This window comes from Miscanthus floridulus, chromosome 6, assembly GCF_019320115.1.
Source record: "Miscanthus floridulus cultivar M001 chromosome 6, ASM1932011v1, whole genome shotgun sequence".
Taxonomy (NCBI): domain Eukaryota; kingdom Viridiplantae; phylum Streptophyta; class Magnoliopsida; order Poales; family Poaceae; genus Miscanthus; species Miscanthus floridulus.
The window spans coordinates 108914623-108931127 of record NC_089585.1 but is presented as its reverse complement, the minus strand read 5'-3'; the positions used below and the strand labels follow the sequence as shown (position 1 = coordinate 108931127).

The window sequence follows — 16505 nt, the reverse complement described above, 5'->3', positions numbered from 1 at the left end:
TCGATGCCCGTTTCCCCTGCATGAAGACGGGTTTGGGCCTTTGGGGGAGCACCAGCACTCCCTCCGCACGATTTAAATTCTATTGCACATTGATTTTACTATATCTAGATGTAGTAAATATATCTAAGTGTATAGTAAAAACTATGTACTTAAAATATTCTAATATTTTATAATTTAGAATGGAGAGGGTAATAAATGCCCATCAAATAAATTAAGAGGGTTTTTTCAAAAACATGTAAAAATCCGCTCACAAGTACCTACCAAATTAACACGTGCATGTATATCATATCCTTATAGATGTTTATACAAGTGAACATCTCGAATCCTAACTTAGAAGAATGCATGCACATACTTGAATCTCATATTGACTGACTAGCCGAGTACACCAAATCAAGTACCTGCAATAAACAAATCAAGGTACATTCCACAAAAAAAAAGATACACTTATGAGCTCGAACTATAAGTGTACCGAATCGAACAAGCAACTACCAAATCGGACCAACAAGCTAGTCCTAGGGCATGTAATGGTGGCAGCGATGATGCAAGTGAGGCCACCAACACCTTGTTTTCGGTGGCATAGTTGACGGCAACCAGCCCTAGGGCACGTCACAACAGCGGCTCCACTAGACATCATGAAGAGGTTATAAGAGAGACAAAGGAAACCAGAGAAACAAAGAAGTGGAGGACGGGAAGAGTCGAGGAAGCGCTCAAGGTAGTGGTTGGATATTTTCTCTCCTACCATCTATATAATGACACGTGGACTAGGAACATGAATAGTAGCGTGGATGGGCCATAGAGATTTTACAAGGTGTATAAAAGAGGTTTTGGGCCATGCCTAGGCCATGGACCTATTGGTCTTAAGTGTATATTCGTTCTTGGTTCATACCTCGGAGTTGTTTTTATTACAGTTTAATATATTTTAAAATCTACATAGTTGAGAGACCGATATGTCATATCTACTGATCTAAATAGCTAAGAGAGACTGATCTACATAGCTGAGAGAGGAGATTGAACTAAAGTTTGTGCGGCTAGCGGTGGCCGTGGTCACAGGCTTAGATTCGATTTCTAGCATAGCTCGCATCTCATTGAAACTTGCTCTAAAATAGAAGTCTACCACCTCTCCCGCACGGAGCCACTGAGAAAATGTGATGCTCTCGTCATCTATGGATTTACGATGGTTTCGATAATCTCTAAAAAGATACAATCTTCTTCTCCATGTGTAGTTACATGTTATATCATGTGGTTTTGTATGGATGTGTAAGTAGATACTGTAACTTTACTAGACGAGAGGTTTAATAAAAAAACCATAGTCGAGAGATAAGAGAGAGATTGATGCGGTGCGGCACACAAAACATGAGTACGAGGAGTGACAGCTCCATGCTTGCTGGCGTGACGGTATTGTGAGCCCGTGTACAGTCCCCACCAGATCGAGCCGTCGTCTCGCTCTTTCCAATAGTTTCCAATCCAACAGGTGTTGTCTGCCCAAATGCCCAGTCTCCCGTCTCTAGTCAATTCCCAGCCTCGGCCTCCGCGGCTCCGCCCCCGCCCCCGCCCCCGCCCCCGCCCTCTCCTACGGCCTCCGCTTCCGCTCCCGCCCGGAGGCTGCATCAAACCCTACCTCTCCGGGCCTCCCGACTGGCCGCGAGATGCGACGCCTGTCCGGCCCCTAATCCTCCTCCTCGCTGCTGCCCCTCGCCCGCCCGCCGGCATGGGCCGCTACGGGCCCTTCCCTGCCGCCGCCGGGGATGGCGGGGGCTGCCTGCCCCTGCCGATTGTAGCGGCTGAGGGCGCGCTGGCTGTCCTGGACGGTGCCATTGCGACCGCGGCCTTCGTGCAGGTGGGTTGATTCGATCTGATGCCACGTGTTTTCGTTCCCCTTGAAATTAATGGCGGAGCTACGAAGTAGAGGAATGATGTGCAATGTTTTCAAGTCGTCCAGTAGAACCTAGTCTGCCATAGAACCGACCAAGAGACTAATCGTGATTAGTCGTCGACCAGGCCGATTAGTCGAGCCTAGTCGACCCCTGGTCGTCCTATATATCAGGACATATATACCTACTATATATATACCTATATATACTATATAGCATACACAATAAAGCAAGCATCAAGACTACATTAGTGTTTAGCTGGTGACTTACTTGTGGGAGTTGTTTTCTTCTCTTTTCTGCCATGTCCAGAGGTCCATATTCGTGTCCCAAACTTCATTTCTTTGCTGGCTTGCTGCTGGAAGCCTAAAATACCAAAGAAGACCATAATTAGCAACATGCCCTAACAGGCCAAACTGCAAGCCCAGTAGCCCACATGTCCGCCCAGTTAAACAGGCCCAAAAACAGAGTAACCAAACTGGTCGTCCCTGTCCAGTCGGACGACTAATCGCGATTTCTCGTCGACTAATCGGACGACCAGCTTTCTAGTCGAGCTAATCAAGTCGGACCTCCTAATCGAACACTAGGAACCGATTAGGACAAGTAATCGCGATTAATCGGACGACTTGAAAACATTGATGATGTGGATGTGTTGGATGGTGGATTGGGATAAGTAGTGGATGACTGGATGAGCACGTGGCATCTATGCTAGTTTCCTGATAATTTTGCTTGTTTCAGTAAGAGGTTTTGTTCATCTAGAGATTCCGACATGATACTTGCCCACCAGAGTTTTGCTTTGGTGTTACTGGATGTGGGAGCTTTTTTCTGTTGAAATGTGTACTATTCTGCACACATTCTGCACACACCGTACCCAGCATTACTCTATGTATCAATGCATGTATAGTGATTGCTATTTTTGACCAGTTGCCATGCACATCAACTTAAATTGTTTATTTAATATCTTCCTCTCAAATAAGTTATTGACGATCACTTTGTTTGTAACATGCAGCTAGCAAGGATTCACAGGCACAACCAGCTACAAGGATGGACTCGGCAAAAGGTATCCAAAGTTTCTGAGTGCTGGGTGTGTTTGCATCTCAGGCAATGTGTAGCCTAGCCTTGCCTAGCAAAGACATGCATTTGGTATTGGTTGAAGACTAGCTAGCCTACATCGGCAAGAAACGGCTTGCTCAGCCAGGCGAACCGAATTGGTTCTCCATCGTCTACAAATGAGTTGTTATATGAAAGATCTTGTGCTTTGGCATGCTGCAGCTCTAAGCAACCAAACAAGAATCCTTGCTTTTGGAGGCTTTTCCAATATGAGCTAGTTTGACCTGGCCTAGCTAGGCAAGACGCGCCAATGCAGAGCTTGAACAACATCATAAGGTGGGCCATCAATGAATTAGGGGGCCACTAATGATGCATGAATCTTAGATTATTGTATCTTCAATAAGAAAAATTTAAGAACCTACGGGTGGCCATGGCCCAAGTTAGTCTTATCTATCCTTCGCCCCTGCACCAATGATCCAAACATACCCATTGTTTCCCTATCTGCCCATCTTTCTGGTATGCTGTTTTAAGCTGCAGTTGTACCGAATAATGTCTCTATCAACACAGATAGGTTCTTATTTGTCCCTTGAACTTTGGATGTGGCTTAGGTGAATCATTTGATGTTATTAGCTTTGAAATCAAATTTCCATTAGCCTCTTTTATCCCATAGCAAGAGGTTTAGTTTCATTTAAGTCCAACTGTTCTCTGCATTATGGAGACTAAATTTTGGAAATGTTAACCAAAAGGTATTTTAGGTTTAGTAACGCTGACCAAAAGGGCGGGCCTGGTGCAAGCGGTAGAGTCTTACCGCCTGTGACCGGAAGGTCCTGGGTTCGAATCACGGTCTCCTCGCATTGCACAGGCGAGGGTAAGACTTGCCACTGACACCCTTCCCCAGACCCCGCACAGAGCGGGAGCTCTCTGCACTGGATACGCCCTTTTTTTTAGCAACGCTGACCTATAAGCATGTCACAGTTAAAGTATAATGATGTGAATATCGCATTATCGCTTTATGCTATCAACTGACAGTAACATTGTATAGTTCAAGTCTGCTTTGAAAGCCACAACCAAAAAGTTCCTTGCAATATGGCATATTTACATCAATACTTGGGTTGTAGTTAAATTATTATGATATAAATCATGCTAAATCATTTCTTGCCATTTGTTTCCCTTTGACCTATGAGTTCGGTTGCCATATCCTTAAATGATATATGCCTAATCTCTTGCAGATATTCCATTTAATGATTGGCCTATCAAACATAGGTGAGACACACATTAGTCTGATAAACTCTTTTGTTTCTCTCATCTTTTGTACCTAAGGTTTCTTTATTGTTTGCCTTTGTTGTACACTGGGGGAAGGGCGGGCCTGGTGCAAGCGGTACAGTCTTACCGCCTGTGACTAGAAGGTCCCGGGTTCGAGTCGCGGTCTCCTCGCATTGCACAGGCGAGGGTAAGGCTTGCCACTAACACCCTTCCCCAGACCCCGCACAGAGCGGGAGCTCTCTGCACTGGGTATGCCCTTTTGTTGTACATTGGGAATTTCTGCGTACTCATATTTAGTGATTGTCTTTGTTTGGTTAATTACTATTCAAGTTTTGGTTAATGCCATTCAATTACTAGGCTAGGCTATCAAGTTACAATAGAAGTACCCTTTTTTTTAACGGAATGTAACTGCTACAACATTCAGGAAATATGTGCATAAGAACATAGCTATGTAGAACCTAGTATCGAATGTATGCTAATTTCCACTTTTTTTTTTGCCTTTCTCATGTATCTTGCAGCTTTTTTATACCTTTCTTTAAGTAGGTGTGGTACATGCAAAATAACCTGATTATCGATGACTCTCAATCAACGTTGAATTGTATTTGAACTGACTTTTAACTTCTTAGACAAACACGGTTTATTTTATACATCCTACTACTTGCAGTCACTCAGAGTGTCCTTGAGTAGAGTTGTCACAGTTTCTAGTTCCCACAGAGCGTTTTCAGTAACAAATTTTCAATATGAAGTACTCATAGTAGATCTAGAAATGAAGCAGAACAAATACAAACACTTCCCCCCTTTTTATCTTATGTCAGTGTTCCTGGCATATTTTCATGTATACCATCGTCACTACTAACTCAAGTAATTTTCTTTTTTCCTGTGATAGTGTTCCTAGTGTATTTCGTGTCTACCATCATTGCTACTTGTCAGAGATGGATTTGCTGGGTACATGGATGTGGATTTGTTCTCATGGGTATGTTGTCCAGAGAGTATGGATTTACATTTACTGTAGTTCTTTCATTGTTCTCTTCTGTTACAAGTTCTTTTCTTGTCCATTATTCCCTGATCATGTCTAAGAATTATCCTTTCTCATTATTGTGCAGCTAGTCCACAGATATTGCTTCTTGCCTCTTTCCTGTTGCTACTGTCATTCTGGTAATTTGCTGAACATTTATTTTAGTATCTAGTATGCATGATTAATTGATATGCGTGTAGCTTTGTTAAGATTGAAGGTGCAAATCATAAAGATGACCTTTGGGGTCCCAGTGCATGCATGCTCTATGTTGATGTGTCTCTTCGAAAGGTGGAAGCGTAGGACTGTTGTAATATGTACCACTTTAATCCTCGCTTCCCTGTTCCCTCCTAGTTGCCCCTGTCTAGTCAGTATCTTTTATTGCTGAAGCTTGCCCTATGTGCTTTCCAGCTGAACCATCTGAAAGAAAAACAAAACAAAACAGTGTACCTCCAAGGTGTGCTGCGACACCTTTGAAACAGAGGCTGCTATGCTTATAATATAGCTCAGAGCCTCAGACCCTTTTAGGTTTTCCTTGCTTTCTCTCAATGGTCAAAACTTTGCTATGATGGGTTGGTTATCAATTTTGGGGGTTTCTCTTGACTTGTAAATGCCTTTTTATTTAGCTAGTTAGCTTTATATTTCTCAAAATCATGATCTTACAGGGTTGACCTGTGTCATCAGACAAATGATGAAGACGAAGAAGACGGAAGGAGTCAGAGTCACCATGAAGCTTTACTAGACAGAACAAAAGTGAAACCTGGCATTCGTCCTGTTAATATCCGTCAGAGGTGTTGCCCAGGAATACAACTTGGAAGCCGGCAAAAAATTGTGATTTTGGCAAGTTTCCCCCCATCATTATGAGTTACTGATTGCATACCTCAGATCTACCTTTTACTTGGTTCGCTACTTATTTATGCATGCCTTAGTTTCATGGAGAAAATTTTGTTTGTTGTCTTTAATCATTTGGTGCTTCTAGATTTACCAAAGCTAATTCTTAGCTATACATTTTTCCCTGCAGGTGCTTGTACTGTCATTTGTTGTTATGTTCGCCTTTGCAATCCTCATATGGGTTGGCAGAGGAGAAAATCCTATTGATTCTTCTCTACTGAAAAGGGTACAAAGAATTTAACCACATCACATTGTGCTGGGTTTATATCAGATATCTTTAGTCAACGTTCATATTGTTGTACTGCATAGAAGAAAGAAAAGCTGCGTATCTAAAAAGCCAAAACGTCTTGTAATTTGGAACAGAGGGAGTATTTCTTGTTCTATTGCCTATCTGCCCATGCATTCACACCTCTGTTCATGTTGCGTCTTGATTTTCTGCTTTTTAGTCAACTCAAGAATTGTTAGCGTATGCATCTCAGAAGAATTTTGAAACTTTTCTGTATCATTACTTCATTGGGAAATATCTATTGTAGAGCCCAAACTGCACCTTTATGCTGTTGTCTGCACGTTGTATCATGACATTTTTGGCCAAATTTCTTTGGACTTCTGGATGGCATTTTATTAAATTAAGAAGGCACAGAGCAAAATTTCAATTTTCTTTTCAAACTAATGCATTAATAAACCTACGCGCTTCTGGGGAATGCAGGCAATAATGAGATATTCTTCAGAATAAAACTGAGAATGCCTAAATGTTCTTTGTAATATTTATCATGCATTCATGCTATAAGCCTATAACTATGGGATCTCTATTCAACACTGTCCTCTATATTTTCTGGGAAATGAATGTTGACTTGTGTATCTTATCTTTGTCAAGTATACACACATTTTTGCTATGCGCTTGTTTATAACTTTACAATTGTCACGAATTCAAGTAATGATTTTTCATTAGCTTTTTCGTTTGCAAATTTATTGCTTTACAGATACAGATGTCAACCAACATTTTATTTTGCAGGTTTATTTGGATGTATTTTCAGTAGTAGTTATTGTTCTTGGTGGTGCTCTGGCATGTTACGGTAAGCATTCAATATTGTTGATGTGTATGGTATGCCATTATTATGTCCTATATATTAGTCGGGAATTTTAAATATTATACACCTTCTAATTGTATGCACTCCCTTGTTGTGAACGGAAGTTGCATTCCACTTATTCATGTGTGTTAGCCTAGTAGATTTAAGTTTTACTCTAGTTGCAAATGCTTGTTTGTTTCTATCTTATTCCTTGACAAAATTACGAAATTATCTGCCATTCATCCACCACTAGCCACAGTTGCATTGCACTCATGCACATCATTAATTTGAGAGTGAAGCTTCAGTATTATAGCTTTTATTTTGCTCAGATTTTCTTTTTGGTCCTATGGTCATGTAGGTGCAGTGTTATTCTCGAAGATGAGCAAAGTTCGTTCTGAAACTGTATCCACTGAAAAGTGGAAGGTATATCTGGCCCAGAACCATTCTTATTGTGGCTTGCATTTTGTACTTTTGAATTTAGATAAAAATACAGCATTTTGTTCCTTTGGGTCTCATTTTTGACATATGAGTATTGTTTAAAAATGTTTAAACTTAGAATTTTCTTGTGAATGTTTGAACCTAGATTTCAATCAGTCTTTCGTGAATAGTTATAACTTAAAAAGCATGCATTGCTGAAGGAATTCTATTCTGTATGATCTCTGCAACGGGGAAAGCATTATGCCGATTGATTTCCCTTGAAGAAAAAAACATAAATGTGTTGAAGCGTCTTTGCTATTTATTGGCAGGAGCTCATGAAAAACGTACAGATATAATATTATGAAAACATGAATGCTCATGCTACTCTATTCAAATTGACAATCCTTTCGTACAGGTTGCCAGTTTAGCTGCTGTCTCACTGATTTGTTTCTCGTCTTCTGCTATACTTGCACTTGTGACCAATGTTCCAGTAAGTTCATTTTTTTACAATATAGTCAATGTAAATCCATGAGTTCTTAGTCCATTTTTAAGTGACTTACAATTTTCCATATTTTTTGTTGCAGGTGCTTTTGTATTGGTACTCGACAGATGTGGACATCATCAACAATGCTGTTATTTTGTTTATATATTACTTCATAGGTATCTTTATTTTCCTTTATGCCTAGAAATAGCACACCTGTTGTCTCATCTACAGTCTTTTACTAATGCAATTTGTGTTTCCATTGCCATTTATACTCAAAAGTGGGTGTTTTTGGTATTAAGCGTTGTTTTCTATGCATTTTGCCATCAGGCGTATGTGCATATGCTTCTAGACCAGATGGTGTGTGCCTTTTTTCCTTGCATCCATATTCCCACAGTACCACCTGCAAGCATTCATGTGATTTGGTGTTGGCACTAGTTTTCTGTAAGGACATTACAATTCACTTTCCTTTGTGTGTCTGGGTTTATGTGAATCTCTGTCCATGTCTTTGCAGCTTATTGCCAGGCTGTAGTTTTACGAAGCAAATGACATGCTGCTTGGTCTCTAGGTGCAAATTATTGTTGTGAATAGATCTAGAAAATTTGTACTCGGTGCACTTGCGCTGCGCATGTCGAAGTGCAATGAAGAATTCTTTTAAATGAAAAGTAGAAAGTAGAAACCATGGTGTATGTTAGCTTGTTTACCTGCTTATTCCTCACAGATGAGTTTAACACAAGTGCACATTAAAGATCTAGACTAGACTACCTCTTGAGTTTTCTCTGTTCTAATTGTGCTGATTTACTGGATCATTGGTGTATATTGATTGTAGGCTCGTCAGTGCCATCAGGATTTGTGCTATGGATCATGAGAGAGATGCCTCATCGGCAGGTAGTTGAAAGGCCCACAGAATCGAGGGTGGTTACTTTGTTCAGGGAAAGACCATCAACTACGCAGGATCCACAGTGGAGGACAGCTGTCACATCCTCAAACAAGGTACACCAGCTCAAGTGAACTTATCAATTCTAGGGCTGAATATGCTCCTCAAGCACTGATGGCACTGCATCAGGATCTGCTAGATATATAAAAATCTCTCTATGTAGGCCCTCAAGTCAAGCCCAATTTAACCTGAAGACAAACCATCGACAGTGATACTTTTTATTCTGCTTAGTGTGCTGGGAGCCTGGGACTTACCAACACGTCTGGGTCGCACTGGCGTCTGCTGGCATTGTGATAACTGTTGGGTACAAGATGAATCTGTAATTCCTACTTGAAGGCAACATTGGATAGGTGACGGAATTAGTCGTGGCTGTACCATACTTCTAAGCTCTCGGCCAAAGGTGCACGTTATGAGCTGATGCGTTAGAACTGAGGTTGGGGTAATGTTTGAAGAATTAACAAATGTAAATAGCTTTGGCAGTTAGTGCCCCCTTTTAGATTTACCATACTCTTCCCTTTGGTTACATGTACCTTGTTTTATTTAGTGCTTCATCTAATTCACCATAGAAGGGCCGTGTGTTCAACAGATCTTAATTACCTGCAGACACTATGAGTCACTGAGAAATTGTAACATACTCCTTTTTTTATAATGAAAATTGTAACATACTCTGACTAGCTGTAAAATGGGCGAATCCTGCTGCTTTGTGTTATGTATTTTTACTTCCTTCACTCCTCAGCAGTCAGAAGAGATCCCCTTCACATTGAGAATACGTAGATCAGTATTGTTACATACGATGGGAAGCTATTTAGCAGTTCATATTTGGATCATCCATTTCAAATTATAAGGCGTTTTGGCTCTTTTAGATTTATGGTTTTTTTTTTATGTCTTTAGATATATACTGTGTCTAGATGTATAGTAAAAAAAATCTAAAAAACAAAAATGTATTATAATTTTGAATATAGGGAGTACAGAAATTATTTAGTACTCCCTTTGAACCCGCCGCGTGACTCGATGTTCACAGCGTCTCTTGCTGTCCTACAGCATTCAGCGTCCCGTGAGGCCGTGACTTGCTGTCCCGCGACATTGACTTGGTGTCGTGTGGCGTCACTCGGCGCAGTGGTGTTCCGCAGCTGGTCGTAGCTCTTGGTGTACTGCCGTGGTCCAGGCGACACTGTTCCGACAGGCTCTCTTGTGCAGCACACTTTATAAGGACTTTTTAGCGAATGAACAGTATTTTTTCTCACAACAAATTAGCATAAGCCAAATTGCAATACTGCTATATTGTGGTGTCACTTAGTGCCTCTTGACAATCACGGGCACATGTCGCTCTCAACATCCCGTGTTGGTGCTCTCTAGCTCACTGTGGCACTCAGGTGCCCTTCCGTGGTCTATGGCGACACACGATGTTCCCACAACATTCCTGGCTAAATTGTAGTGTCAGTGCCTCTTGACAATCACTTGGCCACACCGTCGCTATTGGCATCCCGCGGTGGTGCTCCGTAGCTTGCCATAGCACTCAGCATCCTGTCATGGTTTATGGCGACACTTGATGTTCCCACAACGTCCCTAGCTGTACTGTGGTGTCACTCGGTGTCTCTCGACAATCACTAGGGTACATTGCCACTTACAATGTCGCCAAGCATCTCCTTATATCAGATAAGTCACTTCCATAACTGTTTTATGTATACACACACATACACATGGGAGTAGAAATGATTTTTCATGTATATAATTCTTTAACTTTCTACTAAGTTGGCACCGCCTTAGCAGTTAAGTTGGCTACACCTAACAGGTGCACTCTGGTGCTTTGTTGGTTTTCCCTCTATGATTTAAGTACCCCATGACATATGTTCTAGAGAGAATTCCTTATTTGACACTGGAAAAATGAGTCGTTCCTTTCTTGGCCCTGAAATTTTCTTCGTTCCCTATTTGACACTCACTTCAACTTTCGTTCCTAATTTGACACTACCGTCAAATCTGTTAGCTAACGGTGTTAACTGGCCGTTAAAAAGACGTTTTTGCCCCTAGAAAAAAAAGCGGCGAAGCAAATTTGAGAGGAAAAAAAACCTGCGCCTTTTTTTTTTGTAGCTGGGCGCATGCATTAGAGGCGGGCGCAGGTTTTTTTTTCCTCTCAAATTTGCTTCGCCGTTTTTTTTCTAGGGGCAAAAACGTCTTTTTAACGGTCAGTTAACACCGTTAGCTAACGGATTTGACGGCAGTGTCAAATTAGGAACGAAAGTTGAAGTGAGTGTCAAATAGGGAACGAAGAAAATTTCAGGGCCAAGAAAGGAACGACTCATTTTTCCAGTGTCAAATAAGGAATTCTCTCTATGTTCTAAGCGTGAAGCTTGTTCACGACGACGGCTTACACCAAAACTCTACGGGCCAACCCTTAGGTTTCAAGACTATGGTCTAGTCGACAACGAATGCCACACAATGAACAATGAACAACGGAAAAAGCGATCATCAATAAGAGAAAACAATAAACTTAAAATATGATTTACCTACTTTTGTGACACATGTTTTGCGTAATAAGTTTTGCTCGCGACAATGGGTTATGCTATGAACCCAACGCTACACTGGTCATAGCCTAATGTTAGCTCCTCAGGCATGGGGCTGTGATCTAGTAGGCAAAGTGCATAACAATCTCACAAAGGGAAATATGCCTTTGTATATTTTATCTTATTCAGAATACCGCATAAGTGCCCACTAATCTTTTTGTCCTCACATTTTATCCTATACTACTTCGATAACTACAGTCAGTCACGACATCGCCGCCATCGTCCCTGGCTGGACCACTCAAGCATGTCTCCACCGGCAACAGCACCAACCACGACCACTCGGGGCACACCGTTGTTAGGTTCACCCGAGTCAATCATTTCAATGCCAGCAATGTCGTCAGCCATAACCACTTGGGCATTGACGCCGCCGGGCTCATCCGATGAGCCAGTCACGCCGCCACTGGCAATGTCGTCGACCGCGACCACTCGGGCACACCATCGTAGGGTGCGCCTAGGTCTATCATGCCACAGGGGACAATGTCACATGCTTGACTGTTCAAGTATGCCACTGTTCAAGCGTGCCGTGGTGATTTTTTATATTTTTAACACTTTTTATAAACTAATTTTAAATCTAACACTGTTTTTTTTTCAAAACTAACACTTTTGGCCGCGCCTATTGCCATGGCGCAGCGAAACGCCTGTGCCGCGTCATGCATGGTGGCGCGGCGGGAGGCTGATGTGGCGACGACCAAAGCGCTGACCGGTGACGTGGCAGGGTCTGCCGCGCCACCGATCTTGGCGCAGCAGCGACGCGCCATAGCCCACAGTGCGGCAGGACCTGGACGCATGCAGAAGATCGACTGCTATCGGTGAGGATCGATAGCGACGCGACCATGGACCCCAGCTTCACGTCGTAGCTGAACAGCACTTGTAGCTCTGACCCCAACGCCTTCGCCTTCCTCGACCCCTCGCCGGTGGGCTCTGAGCAGGTGCTCTAGGCTAGTCCGACATGAGGTCGCGCAGCACGGTCGACTACTGTGCGTCCAACCAGGATGCCTTCTTCGACGATTTCGTGGCGGCGAAGACCAAGCTCGGGAGGATCGGGGTCAAGACGCCGGCCACCAGCGGCGAGATACGCCAGGACTGCCGGTTCTCGAACTAGTTGCTAGTTAATCTCGCGCGGCAGTGCTGCCGCGATGCATTGAAACGAATATGAAGCAAATAAATAAAGTCTGTGCGCAAGTTGATAAGCTGCCACATAATATTTTTATTGGTTCGACATAAGTTCGACATGACATAACCAACTAAGCCTGCAAGTTTCGGACGACAATATTCCTTCGACCTAACAAACTAAGACCTAGAAGTGTAAGGATCCCTCGGACGCCTCTGTCTCTTCGAATTTGTTGGTAACACATTGGGAGTGTAGCCAAGTCGGTGTGGTCGCGTTGTTGGTGCGTACGACTCGTACCCTGCAAGTATATGATATGCATGATTACTTATAATCTTTATGATCGTTAGTTCATGGAGCCTACGTATTTAAAGAAACTACCTTTGTTACTACCTGTGAGGCTCTTTGGGTACCAAGCGGGGCACCATCTAGCTGAGACATGCCGATCTCGTCCTGCGGCCAATCGTCCCACTAGTCGTGCTGTCCGTGGAAGCCCGGGGGGTCATCGTCGTCGTCCTCGTTTGTAGGGTCCTTCCCAGCGCTATGATGTTGTGGTGTACGCACTACGGAAGTGGCACCTGTCACCGGCTGAGAAGAGCCGACTGATGTCCTCAAAGAGCCAGAAGACGTGCCACCCGATCGAGCTGGGACTGCCGGTTCCACCCAAGGAGTGTCTATGCAGCTCAGCTTTTGAGCTAGCTTCCTATAGCTCCGCTTCACCTTCTGCATAAATAGATATTAAAGTTAGTGCATTTCCCAAACGCATATACACTAAAGAAACATTTTCATAACGGACAAGTTTATGTTTACCTCCATAAAAGCCTTGAGAACACCTGGCCCCTGCCCTCTAGACTCGTGAAGCCGAAACGCTGCTTCGTTGGACATCCTTGACAATTGTGTCGCCTGGGTGTAGAAACGCGGTTGGACAGTTTTAGTACACATACTTAATACCAAATAGATAACAAATTGTATCATTCGAGTATCTTACCATGTATCTTTGAAGCGGGTCTCTCTATAGCTGTGTGTCCTCCCTAGTGGCAACGTCGTACACATCTTCGATCACATCTTCCTCTAAGTCCTCGTTAATCGCCTCCTCAGTGTACGAGGGCTTGATATGTGTCCTCGTAGACCTATGAAGCCACCGCAGGTACTCGTCGAAGGTGTGTTGGTCATGTGGGGGACCCGCATGGACCGGCTATCGTTCCCTATTCTGCCACAAGTGGATGTACGTGTTGTGTGTCACGCGCCAATCCTTGGTCTTGTACCTCTTCCTGTGGTCATACCCGCAACAAAACGATGTTAGTTGTACCACACACACACCTCTGAATTATAGCTTTGTTATTAATTGATAACGCACCCGTGCAATTCTTGGTTGGTGAAGTAAAGCGGTGGTGGGTAGCTGTCATTCTTTCAAACTGCCTGCAAACCCTGATGGGCAAGTGAATCTCGACCACGTGGAAGAAAATAAGATGGACATTGCAGCGATATTCGTCTAACTCATCCCTAGTGACAGGACTGAGATAGTACTCGAGCTCCAGAGCATCCCATGGACACCAATGCACCTGAACATTTCGTAATTGAGTTAGGTTGTGATATAGTGTATATCAAACAAGACACATGTATGATAGTAAAGAGAGCGTAACCTGGTGCTGTGTTAGGACGTCGAGACCGTCCGTGTACTCCCTGTACTTGCGCCTCGCATTCCCTCTAACTAACTCTGCTTCCGTCTAGGCATACAGAGCTATATGGAGTTGTCGGGTACCTTAGAACGGGGTACCCCGAACGAACATCAAAGGGGTCGCTTAAGTCCCATCGAAAACAAAGCTAGAAGGTAAGCCATGGGCCCCTCACCCGCCACGACTGGGCCCACCGAGCCCTCCGCCTCGCCTTGAGCCTCGCGCAGGAGGTCTCGGCGTCCTGACGCAATCTCCGCCTCGCGCGAGGCTCTCCACGGGAGTCCTCGGTAGGGAACACAATCTCCGCCTCGCGTGAGGCTCTCCATGGAAGGCCTCAGCAGGGGGTGTATTCTCCGTCTCGCACGAGGCTCCGCTCTCCATCTCGCGTGAGGCCTCATTCTCTGTATCACGCGAGACCAGCTTATCCATAGTCCGACGCCCCTGCCTCGGCCGGTCTTCCCGACAGCACGTCATGTCTCATTAATACTTCAACCACTCCCGCAATCTCAGCCGAACAATGGCTCGACGCCACAGAATGGCCGACGGGACCTGAGGTCGCTTCAACGCCATACCGGCTGGGACAGGGCACGGCGGGGATTACCGGCCACTGTGTTCTGACGCTGTGCCCACGATCAGTGCCCACACTGCACTGTGCCCCACGATCCCCGCCTCGAAAACAACGCGACATGGACAACTCGGCCCGGGTTATCACCGCCTCCAAGCCGGCGCACCAGATCAGTCGCCAACTCGGGGCCTCGACACTGTGCACCAAGGTCTCGACTATCTCGGGGTTTGTACCCACCGAGACCCCCCACTACGGTGTAGCCTTGGCACCGACCAAGCCTTGGCCTCGTGCACAGTCCGTCCACAGCGGCTTGCACGTCCACCGCCGCGCCCACTCCGAGGCAGTCCTAGGGCTCTCACAACGCATAGGATCGAATGGGACTGGCATACCGCCCTAGTGCTCCAAGGACGGACCACTCCGACGACCACGCCGCCACAGAAACGGGCCACAAGGCTCGAACATGCCGCCCCTGTTTGCACGATGCCATATAGTTAACACATGTACTGTCCTCGTCCTCCCTTCAACTATAAAAGGTGAGGACTTAGGCCACTTAGAGGGGGGAAGAACACCTTGTAACATACACACACACGCACACATCCCAGCCGCCTGAGAGCAACGTCTCAGACGGCCCACACGACACCTTGTCGAGACCTGAGATTAGCTCCCTCTCTCCCCTAGCTTGTAACCCCCTACTACAAGCACTTCGGTGCAAGGAATATAAGATCGATCTCTCAAACTAGACGTAGGGCATCGATTGCCCGAACTAGTATAAATCTTGTGCCTCTTTGCATCACCATCCAGGATTAGGGGCACGTAGTTCAAATTCACTGGTTGGTTGAGGACCCCCCGGTCCAAAACACCGATAGTTGGCGCGCTAGGTAGGGGTATACTGCATGTAAGCTTAATCATCCCAACAAGTTCCGGATGGCAGACCCCATACGACTACTACATCTCAGCGTAATGATTTGGTTCGAGGGCCTAGAGTTCATGTCTCTAGGATACAAGTACGACATGGTACTCCTCCCACCCAGAGCCCCGTCAACCGATGATGACATCACGCACCAGCATCCCAGGCGCGGGCGGCTCCCAAGCCACCGCTCTCGTCATGCTCGCCAGGCGCAATGCGGGCAGGACCACCCCGACACCGCGCGAGCTCATGGTGGCGCACCGCGTTCTGCCAGCACCCCATGTCCAGCTATTGGCACAAGGTCCCTGGTTGGGGACCTGACTTGCCTGAGCCTGGACATGGGCGAAACGCCGGTGGCATGCGGCGACGCCCCGTCGGCATCCCATGCCCGGCTGTTGGTACAGAGTCCCTGGTTGGGGACCTATCTAGCTTAAGCCTAGGCAGGGGAAAGACGTCGGTGGCGCTGAGCGACGTCCTGCCATCAAGCTCTGCCTCGCCACCTCCTGAGGAGCTGATTTCTTTCATCACCCCATTCGACATGTACTGCTATGTGACTATGCCATTCAGTCTCAGAAATGTAGGGGCCACGTACCAGTGGTGCACCACCTAGGTCTTGGGCGAGCACATCAGGCGAACCGTCGAGGTCGGCGTGGACAACATCAAGGACAAGTCCAGGAAGGCCAGTGACCTCATCGATGACTT

General features: G+C 45.1%; 1 protein-coding gene across 4 annotated transcripts; it reads left to right on the top strand.

Moving 5' to 3' along the window:
• The first annotated feature begins 1538 nt into the window (after positions 1-1538).
• LOC136458992 (tobamovirus multiplication protein 1-like) lies at positions 1539-9668 on the top strand. 4 transcript variants are annotated; one of them, XM_066458893.1, is made up of 13 exons: positions 1539-1837; positions 2878-2928; positions 4148-4181; positions 5068-5154; positions 5285-5336; positions 5859-6033; positions 6215-6310; positions 7097-7157; positions 7510-7574; positions 7984-8058; positions 8153-8228; positions 8879-9042; positions 9150-9668. In XM_066458893.1, the coding sequence occupies exons 1-13, from the start codon at positions 1709-1711 to the stop codon at positions 9171-9173; spliced, it is 1089 nt and encodes a 362-aa protein (XP_066314990.1). In that variant the 5' UTR covers positions 1539-1708; the 3' UTR covers positions 9174-9668. The 4 variants fall into 4 exon arrangements, 3 of the variants coding, with proteins under 3 accessions (XP_066314990.1, XP_066314991.1, XP_066314992.1); XR_010760116.1 differs by lacking the exon at positions 7510-7574; XM_066458894.1 differs by lacking the exon at positions 6215-6310.
• Positions 9669-16505: the final 6837 nt, after the last annotated feature.